The sequence below is a fragment of the Wyeomyia smithii genome, chromosome 3, assembly GCF_029784165.1.
Source record: "Wyeomyia smithii strain HCP4-BCI-WySm-NY-G18 chromosome 3, ASM2978416v1, whole genome shotgun sequence".
NCBI lineage: Eukaryota > Metazoa > Arthropoda > Insecta > Diptera > Culicidae > Wyeomyia > Wyeomyia smithii.
Window position 1 is genome coordinate 176,485,742 of NC_073696.1, and position 14,303 is coordinate 176,500,044.

The 14,303-nt window shown below is 36.1% G+C and overlaps 1 protein-coding gene across 1 annotated transcript; it reads left to right on the forward strand.

Moving 5' to 3' along the window:
* Positions 1-1,694: 1,694 nt before the first annotated feature.
* On the forward strand, positions 1,695-5,330 carry LOC129727466 (DNA repair endonuclease XPF). The gene is made up of 6 exons (XM_055685326.1): positions 1,695-2,001; positions 2,061-2,819; positions 2,877-3,031; positions 3,097-4,121; positions 4,249-4,467; positions 4,525-5,330. The coding sequence occupies exons 1-6, from the start codon at positions 1,778-1,780 to the stop codon at positions 5,197-5,199; spliced, it is 3,057 nt and encodes a 1,018-aa protein (XP_055541301.1). The 5' UTR covers positions 1,695-1,777; the 3' UTR covers positions 5,200-5,330.
* The last annotated feature ends 8,973 nt before the right edge of the window (positions 5,331-14,303 follow it).

The window sequence follows — 14,303 nt, forward strand, 5'->3', positions numbered from 1 at the left end:
CATTGTCTAACAAATTTTCTTGGATCGTACACCTCACGACTGTTGAAACTATTTTAACCTGTTAGTTGATTTACTTGAATATTTCCGTTGGACTTGGAAACCGAATTTCTCGACCAACGACAATATTTTTTTCTCGTACCGTTTTTTTACCTAACATTGCTAGAAATGCATATCAGACGCGCTGTACCAGCACTGCCTACGACATTAGGTACAATATAAAAAAATAATTGTCGTTAGTCAAGATATTCAGTTTTCAACTTGGGCAACAATGAAATTCATTAAAAATATATCTACATAAAAACCGTTGCACGTATGCGGGTGGCACTGTACGTTTATCATGAAAAGGCACCCTCGCTATACCAGCACCGGGGAGAACAAAGGATTCTCTCGACGAAAAAGCGGCGAGAGCTCATACGGTCCTTTTGTTTAATGAATTCGCGTTGACGGTGTTGCTGATATTTGTTTGGTTTTTGCATGCGAAAAAGAAGGAAGGAAATATTTTTGCTTTTGTCATCACGCACATTTTGACAATTGCATATGAGAGTTAACGTAGGTGCGAACAGCCTTCAAAATCTCTTCCAACGCGAATAACCCGAATGGAATATAAGCGTGATGAATTCTCGAGTGTAAAATGCATTCTCTCCACCGCTAGATGTCGATACCTAAAATAAAGAGATTCTGTCTCGTTTTTGGTTCTTCAGTTGAACAGATGTGCTTCTGTGCTAATAGATGAAACATTTCATATCTAAGTAAAATACACTTGCGTTTCACCTCACAGGACAAAATCAAGTGTTTTACACTTTGGTTTGCCATGTCATCCATACCAAAATCAATCTTTTAACACTCAGATTTCAATGGTAGAACGCGTCAAATGCCAAAACACAACAAAATACCATGAATTCCATTAAAAATCGATATGGGTCGGCCTGTTAAAACGATTGGGTTGGTTTATTGGTATTCATGTGTAAAGAGCATTTGGTATGAGCGTGTGATTTTTTTCAGTGTTGATAAATGGGAGGAATCGAAGTTGTCAACAAAATAAACAGGAAAAGCAAAATGCGTATTCCGATACAACACGGCGTATAGTAAAGGGCGATACTGTCGAGATGAAAATAAGGCGCATAGTAAAGAGCGATACTGTCAAGCAGATCAAAATAAGGCGCAAAGTAAAGGGCGACATGTCGAGCAGACGAAATAGGCGCATAGTAAAGGGCGAAACTACAAATTCTCGATTATACAATGTAAAGCGACTGAAATTCAAGTTTTAGGTGTAACAGGTACAAAATTAAAGCAAATTTGCACTCATTAGCATTTTTGTATGGCAAATATATTGTTGAATCGTTAATTAGGATCTAAATTTGTGAGTGATGTTTGCCTGTGTTGAGTTTTTGAATTGTCATTGTACGTTCCGCAATAATCACAAAATAGTCCGGATATGAAACATATTATTATCTGTTTCTTTTAAAACAAAACTCGCTGAATTCGTCTCAGAAATCGCCGCCATACAAATTATATGGCGACGAATTCAGGGCGTTTTGTTTTGAAAGAAACAAATGATATTTAGATAATTTTTACAATCTTTTTAGGCACTTTGCAGCTAGAGTGTAGAGTAAACTCAAAAAGGTGTTTTTCTTTCTAACAGTGTAAATATCAGTGATTCTGGCGTTATCTTCAAATCACCCCCTTGTCATTTTTCAATTTTTGTTTAGTTTGGCTTTCGTCTTTTGATGTTATTACCTGTGTTTGAAACGTTAGTAATATCAGTAAAATCTCCAAAATGAGTTTAGAAGCCGACGATGAACTCGATGAGGAATTGGCATGCTCTGCAGAACTAGCTGAACAGAAAACGGATCTTTCTAATGAAATTCAAGAAGAACAAGCCCTTGGCGAATTGATGAATGCTGAGGAATTTCTTGCAGTTCATAGTATTGCTATGTTAGAATACGAACGGCAAATGTTTTTCGATTTACTTCATGCTGATGGATTAGTAGTTTGCGCTAAGTACGTTGAATCAAATTCAAACATTGATCTTGAATAAAGAAATTTTTTAACAATTGTAGAGGAATAACATATGAAAAAGTATTGCTGAACTTGCTTAAAATATTTTGTGACCCTTCAACATTAGTCCTGGTAATGAATTGTACCGATTTCGAGGAAAAATTGTATACGGCTGAGTTGGATCGTCAATATATTCATGAATCATCCACCAATGCAACAGAGCGTGAAAAAAATTATTTACTCGGAGGAATTCAATTTATCAGTACCAGGATTTTGGTAGTAGATTTGCTCAAAAACCGCATACCTGTAGAAATGATAACAGGAATATTCGTGCTAAAGGCACATGAAATCATTGAATCATGTCAAGAAGCTTTCGCCCTTCGTCTGTACCGTCAAAGAAACAAAAATGGGTTTGTGAAAGCCTTTTCAAAAAATGTAGAAGCTTTCACTTATGGCTATGGCCATGTCGAAAAAGTTATGCGAAATTTGTTTGTCAAAGAACTTTTCATTTGGCCCCGATTTCATGGTTCAATTCAGAAATCGCTCAAACCATTCGAGCCATTGGTTGTGGAAATGCAAATTCCCATGAGTCAAAACATGATTTTGCTGCAATGTAATATATTGGATATAATGAACTGTTTGGTGAAAAATATTAAAACTCTCAACCGCAATGTTGAGCTGCAAGAAGTGACGGTAGAAAATTGTGTTACGAAAAACTTCCACAAAATTCTCCAAGCGCAATTAGATACCATCTGGCATCAACTGAGTTCACAGACGAAATTAATTGTGGCTGATTTGAAGTCTCTACGCAGTTTAATGATGTGAGCTACAAATAATCGTTAATGGGCTGTCGGTAACGAATATTATTTACTCTCCAGATCAACTATTTATCATGATGCAGTTACAGTTTATGCGAATATGAGAAAATATCGTTCTAAGGAGTATGCTCTTAGTAATTCAGGGTGGACTATCCTTGACTCAGCAGAAAAAATGTTCAATGTCGCGAAGGAGCGCGTTTATAATAAAAACGATGGTATGAAACAATTGATTTTCGTATGAATGTATATGTAGTTGACCACTTCAATTCTGATATTCTAGAATTTGAACCTGAGTTTTGTCCGAAATGGAAGGCCTTATCTGATGTTCTCCGGCAGGACATTCCTGCTAATATAAAGGATGCAGCAAAAAAGATACGAAACCCAGAAGAACGACGAAAATATTTGCAACAACAAGTCAAGGTGCTTGTACTATGCCAGGATGCACGAACATGCTACCAATTAAATCAATATCTTACCCAAGGTCCAGAGAGATATCTTCTCTACACCGCAATGAAAAACGACGTCTCAGTTTCAAAGCTAAGCCAACGTTACAGTGATATTGACAAGTGTTCGGATGAAAATCCGTTCAAAATACAACAGATTGAGTCAAATATCAAGTCAGTACTTACAAAAGAAAAAACAAATAACATTGGCGTCGAAACGAACGTCTCGAATCTTAGCGCTGGTTTTCTTAAAGAAAGAATCGCTAGGCGACGGGTTGAAGCTGCAAAAAAAGCAATAGAAGATGATGAACACCAAAAACGAAATCAAGAAGAGGATGCCTCTGTGCAGCTTTCTGGGATAGAGTCTGAATTGTTTGCTGAGGAGGAAAGCGAAGATTATATTTATTTTCGAGATTCCTATGTACTGACCATGTCACAGAAAGAAGATGTTAATCGAACTGTTAGTGAAGAGGGTGCTGAACAAGATTTATTCAATGCAACACAGATGGAACATGGGGAATTCGAGTCATTTTCGGAGTTGGAAAATATGGACATCACGAAAATTGAAGCCGAGAGCAATAAGCCATTAGTTTTCATTCAAACTTTCAAAAGTGAAAATAACGGGTTTGCTTCATTAGACCGGACGTTAGAAGAGATTAGGCCGCGTTACATAATTATGTATCATAGTAATGTAACGGCTGTTCGAACGATCGAGATATTCGAAGCTCGCAGACAGCGCCAAGAACTGACTAGAGTTCGTGTGTTTGTAATTATTCACTCCAAAACTGTTGAAGAACAATCATATTTGACTTCACTGCGAAGGGAGAAACAATCATTTGAATTACTCATTGACACTAAGCGTGTAAGTATTTTCTTTTATTTGATTTAAATACAACATTCCCTGGAAAATATGCCACGGACTGTTAGTAGATATTTTATGCTCGTGAAAATGTTTTAATGATTCTTTTTTATTATACTAAAAAAATAAGACAATGGTGGTTCCTGAGTATCAAGACGGCAAGTCTGAAGACTCAATAGCAATGCTACAGAAGAAACTGGAAGTTTCTTCGCGTAAAGCAGGTGGACAACAAACGGATGAAGAAACTGTTGTTATTCCACGGATAATTGTAGATATGCGAGAGTTTCGATCTGATTTACCTTGTTTGATCCATCGACGGGGGATTGAAGTAGTTCCACTTACAATAGCGGTTAGTTATACGTATAAGATTCTGCAGCACAACATTAATCAACTAACTTTTTTGTAGATTGGAGACTATATCCTAACACCTGAAATCTGTGTAGAACGTAAATCAATTTCTGATTTAATTGGTTCACTGAATTCTGGACGTTTGTATAACCAGTGTATTCAGATGACGCGATGCTACAGTAAACCTATTCTGTTGATAGAGTTCGATCAGAATAAACCATTTCATCTACAGCGACACTTTATGATGTCTGGAGATTCTTCTAACGCAGATATCACACAAAAACTGCAATTATTGACATTACACTTTCCGAAAATGAAACTGGTTTGGTCCCCAAGCCCATATGCAACAGCTCAGTTATTCGAGGAATTGAAACAAGGCAAATTGGAACCAGATCCTGAAGCAGCAGTTTTGGTTGGATCAGATGATGTCGACGAACCCAACGACACTGACCATATTGCTGAGCGTGCGAATTCGAACATTCACGATTTTCTTATCAAGTTACCTGGTATTAATTCAAGAAACATCGGTAAGGTGATGAAGAAATGTAAAAATTTGAGAGAACTGCTACATAAATCCGAAGAAGAGCTTACGGAATTACTAGGAAATCAGGCAAACGCAAAAATGCTGCATCAAATTCTTCACGTGCCCCATAAACCCGAGCAGGAAGAAAAAAACGAAAAACAATTCACATCCAAGTTTAAGCGTGGTATAGGTAGGAAAAATTATTATTGATATAACTTCAGTGTTGTGGAGTGAACAAAAAATCTACGCATAGGAATTGATTCTTGCATTATATTGAGAGAGAGAGAGAGAAAACACGCGGTTTGTTATAAATAAATCAAGTGTTTAATTTAAAACAAAAACACTTTTCAATATTCTTTTGATATTTATTCAATCTAATGTTAGCTTTCTAGTTCTGTGTTTCGTCTGAGACTTGAATCGAATTTACCTAAATTCATTTCCTTTAAGGGTAACATCTACCAAAAAAAAATTTTTTCGCCATTATTTTTATCTGCCTAAATCATGCTAAAACTATCCAAGAATCAAAATCTACATCGCCCAAGTACAGATCTAAACTCAAAGTTCGTTTAGATAAATTTTTACCGAACAACTTTTATGCTCTAAAATCACATTTTTCGTTTAATATGGCGATGCTCGTTTTTCCTTTTATTTCGAGGCTTTGTAAACTAGCAGAAGTTACCTATGATTGTTATCGTGTTTCAAATTTGAAGTATAGAGGTCTTCGCATCAAGTTTCGACCGTTATAGCGTCTCTACAGAACGTGTTTACTCACAATTTCCCTTTGTTTAGTCGATCAGTCGTTCTCGTTGTGTACATTCTTTGTTTAAGTTTTTCTATACTTTTTAACTGTGAGTTATATTCAAAATGACTTGAATATGAGTGACAAGTTTGAGTTTTGCGTGGGATCGGGCGCCAACTGTGTCAAAGTCGCTGAGCATCGCATGACTGATATCGCGAAAGAGGCTAGGCGCAGCCATACATCAGTTAACAAAAAGGAAGAAGAGGAAAATAAAACCCAGGAAGGACAACTTTACGGCGCAGAGATAGCTGACTGAAGGTAAAAAAATTATGAGGGGCTTTAATATTGCGATTCTTGAGATTTATAGCATTTTGAAACTTTAAACGCGTTTTTCTCAAAACCATGTTTTCAAAATCGGCGAGCAGTAGAACTGAAAAAGTTTACATCCGATTGACTTGAAATTTTAACTGTAGCTTCTTCATCAGATTATCTAGTAAAGTACACACGATTAAAGCGATTGTTTAACAACAACTAAAGTTATAAACAATCAAAGTCGATTTTTTTGTCGAAACAGAACTTTTTTTTTCAAACCGTTGCCATTTTGCGAAGTAAAATTCTAGAAATATAATGTGTACTTCACTAGCGACACTTATGTAGATAATGAAAAAAAAATTGTTTTGGTTATAGGTAAAGTTGGGCACGACTTCTACTGTTCCCCGCGGAACAACTTAAAAAAAAGCTGTTCACGGCAATCGCTGCACAGCCGCCATTTTGTAACAAAAATAGCAATAAAATATTTTTTCTATTCTGCAAGAGTTGCTCAATCCAATGATATATTATTTATATACCTTGCATCTCAAATGTTGACTGAATGCACATATCAATGGTTGCACTCCGTGATTGATCCGAATCAGTAAAATTGTACAGTGAATCAACTGAATGGGGTTGGGAGTGACCGACCATTCTCATTGTACAAGTTTTAGTGACTCAATGCTTTAAAGGATCAATAACGACGCCGGCCACGTCCTTGCAATCAGGTGGGAAGAGGTAAGGGATGTTAGTGTGACCCTTGCTATTTGGAGACCGTGTTTACCTCTACGACTCCACAAAGGTCACAGGAAGGAGGTTTTTGTTAGTAGGGGATCAGGATTCACTTTGATAAGTGATGTGATCATACTTATACTTCCTATCCGTTTCAATTTAGCTATCTTCGGTTTATTCTATAGTCAGCCGGCTGACTAGAGAAACACAACTACCTTATTTATATCTGGTACCGGTTTAGACCAAGAGACATTATCAATGCTTTTGGGACCGTGCACAGGTGTGCATGGTTTATTTCAATGTAGCATGTAGCAATTGTTTGAATTTATTTATTTAAGACCGATTTGCACAATTTAATGTTATTGGAGCCACGCATATTAGACTACGCGATGTGGATCTGATTTAAAACAATAAACCGTAAGGAGGCCAATCCTGAGTACTAGAAACTCAGAAACGCACTTCGATAAACGTGGTTCTTTCAAAGGTATACTTTGCGTAGCCATTAGATTATTCAAGATATGTATAGACCAAACGAAACCTACTTTGATTTGCGACACGCTTATATCAAAGCAATTGGTGAACAATCTCCGGCTAAACGGACAGCCCGAGACCGAGTTTATTTCTAAATCTACTACTGCCGCGGAAAGAACGGTTTATGCTATCATGTCTCCATGATATTTGACGTAATCGAACGACGCTGCGCGCAGAGCTTGCTCATTGCAGGAATATCTTTCTTGTCAAACACCGCGATCCTATGCGAATGACGCGTGCCAAAATCATATACCATCCGAAGCATCAAAGTATGCATATAAGTGTCGAATATTATTCCTGAATAGCTTCAAGAAAGCAAGCGCACTTCGGTAGACGCGGCCCTTTAGAAGATATACATCGCGTAGTTATAAAGTTAATCTCGATATTTATCGATCGGACGAAACCTATTCCGGTTTAAAACGTGATTAAATAAAACCATCGAACAGGCAGTCTCGAACTAAACGGTCAATGTTAGACATGAATAAATATCTTAAGACACATCGGGAAGTCACTACACTCTAGAAACCCTTAGATGTGCTTAACTAAACCGAGCCGAAGACGCGTTCACACCGGAGCGTTATGCATGGCAGCATTATTCCCTTCTACGACGCAGACGCAGAGGGACACAGTGTTTCTCACCGGTGAACTCTTATAATAAATAAACTAAGATACCTACTGAGTATAGAAACTGGCAAAGTTTCATGCCTTCAAAGCCTAAAAACTAGGAAAAATGCAAGTAAGCATATCAAACAAAATAAAGTGCTAAGTTTATTAACAAAATGCCAAAGGGACGATCCATTAAAGATGTCACGCAAAATTCGGGAAAAATTAACTCCCCCCCTCCCCCTTGTCACAAGCTGTCACAACTTCCTTAACCCCCCCCCCCTTAATTACGTCACGTTTTTAAAACCCCCCCACCCCCTGGAAATAATGATAAAAATCGAGAAATTTGTTAGGAATGCATTTTTTCTTAATGAGAACGATTTTACTGAAAGAAAAACTGAAACTAAAAGGAAAAGAAGATTATAGAAGATAACTAGAAAAGGATGCTGTTGATGGAGACGCATATCGACGACATAGAAAGCCGAGACAGTAACTGCAGCATCATTGCTGATTTTTGAAAGACCATCAATATTTAGTTCCTCTTCTTCAATCAATTCGCAATCCAAATCTTCTACACATGTTACAAAAGCCAAGCAATGAAATTGCGCTGTCATTCATAAACGAACATGCACGGTAAAACAGAATTAACGAACATTATGCTTTATAACGTGAAAAAAAATGTCATTTATTTTATCTAGAGCAAATCCAAAGCAAAAAAGGGACCGTAGAACTATAAATGAATAGACGGGAGCCTAGCGTGGTTGGTAATGTCTCCGTCAACCACACTCGACGCCTGGGTTCGAATCCCAGAGCCGACATAGGTGTCGATGGTTGTGGGGTGGAGTGATCCACTCACAACCAACCCAACTAGTCTAGATTCAATTCTAGCCGACACCGAGAGATTTTATGAGGCGAAAAATCTCTGGGATCACGCCTTCCATCGCATGAGGAAGTAAAGCCGTTGGCGCCGGTCCGTTAATCAACGCACAGTGGGGAATCGCTGGCCTTCGACCCAAAAATGAAAATGCGAATTTCATTTCAATTATATTTTTCCTATAGTTGTATACTATTGAAGTGTCAGAATCTAAATTTTAGAGCATTACGACAAAATTTGAATTTTCTATGATTTTTCATAGTGTACTGAATCAGTGTTTTTTTTTGCGTTTTTCTTGAAAAAAATGCAATTTTGCGAAATTTGCTGGAGCCTCAAGGGTAACTTGTATCTTGGTGACGTCTATGGAAAAGTTGTCTGTAAAATAGTGGAGAATATATCCTCATCATTGGATGATGTATAATATCATTGTAATACTAAAAAAAAAATAAGGCGGAATCAAAAAATTACGTATTTTTTTAATAAAACACCATAGACATAAAACAAGTTTAGACGGCAGGGTTTGGCACATATCGAATTTTAAAAATGTAAATTTAAATTGCACACTGCCAACAGTCAACAGAATAACGAATGGCTCATATAAGTCTGATAATAACAACGTTTACAAACATATTTCAGTATGATTAATCATACTGTTTTCATATTTACAAGTTTAAGCCATCAATATTACAATATTCAACACAGTATCAAAAACTAAACATTGTTTATGTTTCGTTTCACCTGCACTGAGTACCAAAATCATAATTTAAGTTTGTATCATACCAGTCACATGTAAAAACAATCGTGTAAACATAAATCATGAAATAATCAATCGGCTGCTAATTTCTACAGAACAAATTGTGAATTATTATTCTGACGTTAGAAACTGCATTTTCAAAGCTCTCCTTGAAGATATTAAAACTATATTAAAAATGAACACAAAAATGAAGATGAAGGTGGAAGTGAATAAAAAGAAGAATTCGATAAAAAGACGCAATGTAATATGGTCACTTTGAAAAAAACCAAGTCATAAGTAAATTTTATCACGAAGCATATTTTTCAATTGATATTTTTTTATTTTCTCAATAACTGAATAATATTTTTATGTTTTTTCATGGCATATGAAAGTCTTTCAAGCATCATGCATTTTGTTTTCCAAAAAACTGAAACCGACGTAAAATTTTCCTCATATAATATATATATACATATATATATATATATATATATATATATATATATATATATATATATATATATATATATATATATATATATATATATATATATATATATATATATATATATATATATATATATATATATATATATATATATATATATATATATATATATATATATATATGTATATATATGTATATATATATATATATATATATATATATATATATATATATATATATATATATATATATATATATATATATATATATATATATATATATATATATATATATATATATATATATATATATATATATATATATATATATATATATATATATAAAAAACATAAAAATTCCCCTGGCGTCGAAAATACACATTTTCATGCAAAAATAACATCAAATTCGGACTCAGCGTCCCAAAATTATATAAAAACCATGTATTTTCCATGATATGAAGACATTTTTTTGTTTGCCAGCATTTGTATGGAGTCGTCGCCCCACTGTGCATCGGGTCGTAAGTTAGGGTCCTGAGTGGAGCCGCCTCCCTGGGCGTCGGTGATTGGCACAACAAAAGTGACGGAACTAGACCGACGGAAAATAAGCGAGAATAAAAAAACTATAAATGAATGATGCAAATAATATAAATAGTTTTGAGTTGAACTCTGTGGTTAGGTATGTGACTTTTTTATTTATTTTTTTTAGTTTAAATGTGTGTCACACTCAAGATAACCCCCCCTCCCCCATATGTCACAAAATGTCACAAAAATTGAAACCCCCTTCTCCCCCTAAACGCGTGACATCATTAATGGATGGTCCCAAAACAATCGCAATCAAAATTTAGTTGTCGTGGACTATCGTCAGCCAGACCAAAACTGTTACAGTAAAATTAAATAAAAATTGTGTATGTGTATTACAATTGTCCAAAAGCTAGGAAAATCATAAAAGTATAGAACTAGGTAAAATGTCCTTAACCGACCAGTCAGGGCATGGTAGGCGATACGATCAAATACTTGTCAGCGCGATATAAAATTTTGAAACTATTTTTAAGCTATTTTCTAAAACTGCCTAATCTTTCTTGTTAAAGTGAGCGTGTTTGAAGATTTATAACTCCCAAACGTGCACATCCTATTATTTATTTGCGAAAAACTTGACTTACACACACAAACCTCTAAACCCCACACAACCGCAAGCCGAACGCAAATAATTGGCCGTTGTATCAAAAACAAAAATTCGACAGCGTAATTTTGCTCGTGATTTGGTGCGCCATAAGACTAACTTGGACATCATACAATTTCATCGCATGCTCTTTGAATATTGAAAATTTTGTATTTAAATAATCATACTGGGCCAAACCATAACAACGCGCGCGTAATGGTAACTAGAACGTGTTCATTAAGCTTACTAATGTGTGTAAGAATGAGCTAACTTACCCGTTAAATCCAATATTAAGTAAAATTCCATGCATCCCGAGCCAAAAATTCCAAAAAAAGAAAAGATGCATATGAGACAAGATAAAAGATCTTGAAATGCCTATATTGTCATTATCAGAATACGGTGGACATTGCCTCGTGTCACCCTGACTTACGAGACTTTAAAATAGTCACTTAAAAATCGTCATCAAGATTCGTCCCAAAGCTAGGAAAGTAATTAAATGAAACTTGCAAAATGCCCACAAAATGATGTCTAAGTTTTAGTTATTCGAATCTTGGAAATATTAGAAATGATTCGATAAACCCTACTTATATTTTATATTCCATGTCGCACTTAGATATCAGATGAGCTGTAAAATGACTGTAACAGCTCGAAAATGAAAGGAAAAAAAAACATCCTCCGAAATGAACACAACATAGGTTGCGTCTTGCAGATAAATCCTGAAAACTGGTGTCACTGGTATTACTTCACTCCCATCCCAGTGCCAACTCCAGCCGCAGCCAAACTGCTGCAAAAATCCCACTCCACTCACCCCGCTCCGACCTGGCAGCACCACTAAAATGCACCGTTCACGCAAGGGCTTAGTTCGTAAACAACTATCCTGACTCCATTCGTCCCCGTATATGTACTGCGCGGCTTGGCCTAAATATTAGAGTTTAAAACAAAAACTATCCTACCTCTTCCTACCACTTGCATTACAAATCGCAACATTGCCTTCCCACCGCTGGGCACGCTGGCAAATAATAAAAAATTAAATGCATACCTGAGCAAGAGGTGGTAAGATATCGCTTCAAATTATTACGAAAGCATTTAAGGGGGGACCCTACTCTGGAAAGTCGAAAAATAATAAATTTTCGTATCTTTCTTTTCGGATGCTTAGAGTAGAGTGATGTGTTCGGATATTGTGGCTACTGATCAAGGTACATTTGAAGATATATTTTGCACGTTCTGGATACAAATATAGTAAGGATTACGCTGTAAGCAGCGTTTCTCACGAAACCATGTTTTTTCAACTGGTGGTAAATCTTTCTCAGCATCTACTGAACCGATTTTCCGGTTTTTTTTGTTAACATGTAAAAATGGATTATCTAACTTGTTACGTAGCCGTTTTTTGATATCTGAGTTTTTCAATGTTTTATGATTTTTTAAATAGTGATTTTTCATGAAAAAAAAAAACAATTTTTTACTAAAATGGCCGCCATTTTGGCAATTTTTGGAATTCTCAAAAACGGCTACGTAACAAGATAGATAATATGTTTCTATATACTGAAAAAAAATTTCAGCCCGATCGGTCAACTAGAAGCTGAGAAAAACTTACCACCAGTTAGGTACTGATTTAGAGAGAGCATCCACGTTCCCAGTTGCCAACAGTGTAATACTCACTATACCTACATTCACGGCATGGAAAATACATCCTCAAATATACCCCAATCAACAGCCAAAATAGCCAAACACTTCACTTTACTCTAGACAGCAAAAAAAAAATGAAAATTCATGATTTTTCGACCTCTCAGAGTAGGGTCCCCCCTTAATTTACAAAAAAGATACTTATCCCTTGCTGCCACACTCTGTATGATGACATCGGTATCAATGTGCAAACGCTTTCAGCGTTCATGGGTTTGCGTCTCCGCTCAGCCGATTCGCCATGAACGACGAATCATCAAGCACACACCCGGTACACTATAAATAATCGACACGTTACTGCCAAGTGGATTCCACTTACTTCTGTGCTAATAGATGAAACATTTCATATCTACATGGAATACACTTGCGTTTAAGTGCACAGCACAAAATCATGTGTCTTGCACTTCGGTTTACCATGTCATGCATACCAAAATTAATCTTTTCACACTCAAATCTCAATGCTAAAACACGTCAAATCTCGCCAAACATGTGAACAGGGCCCATTTGCCATATGTAAACAAGCTAAATTTTCACGTTTTTTGATTTATACAAGCGAAAGCTGCCCTTACCGATAAGATTTATTGATAAAAGTATTTACTCTTAATCAAACAATCTTATTTGTACGGGTAGATTAAATTGTGGCTTGTTTACATATGGCAAATGGGCCCTTTTCACTTGTTTAGCGAGAAATGTCAAAACATGTCAAAATATCGTGGATTCCAATAAAAATCGATATGGGTCGACATGTTAAAATGATTGGGTTGGTTTATTGATATTCATGTGTAATGTGCATTTGGTATGAGCCTGTGATTTTTTTTTCAGTGTAGTATAACAAAATAGCTGCGTACGTACGCACACAACAGCAAAACATCACAATTTCATTTTGCTCCACTCCGAAGCAAAATCTCTCCATCTCTTTCATTCACTCAGTAGAACACACTGCTTTTGCGCTGATCGCATTTTTCGCTCCTATCAACAAACACTGCTTTTCAACTACAAAACACAAATGTCAACATGCCGATATCTTCTGGGTCACTTTTCACCACGATCCGAGCATCTTAAATATGAAATAATTTCTTTTTCACACGCGACGGATCATCCCGAATCACTTCGGCAAATGAAACATGATTTATATTGCAAATTTTTTTTGAAAAACTATCAAATGAGCGGAGCGATCTTTTCCCCATCATTTGATGATGGACGTGCTGCCAGTTCTACCTTGCATCTCAAATGTCCTGTAAAAAAATTCATGAAAAAAGCCTTGTTTTTTGAGCATTTGGTAGATATTACCCCTTAAGTAACTAACTTTTATAACCTGTAGGTTGTCCATCTTAAGTCCAAGCGAGTATTAATGGTCACATCGTTAGCCGTTATCATGTGATGCGGCGTGAAGGCTATTCGGCCTGTTCACCGGTCTGTATTGCCTACCGTCCTATCTGCCTATCACGTCCTATCAACGATGACGATCTTAACGTCCCGCTGCGGACAGCTATTATACATCAGCTCCAGC

Coding starts and splice junctions, on each gene's coding strand:
- LOC129727466 (XM_055685326.1), top strand. CDS start 1,778: ATGAGTTTAGAAGCCGACGATGAACTCGATGAGGAATTGGCATGCTCT. Junction 3,032..3,096: donor CGTTTATAATAAAAACGATG/GTATGAAACAAT, acceptor CTGATATTCTAG/AATTTGAACCTGAGTTTTGT. Junction 4,468..4,524: donor TAGTTCCACTTACAATAGCG/GTTAGTTATACG, acceptor ACTTTTTTGTAG/ATTGGAGACTATATCCTAAC.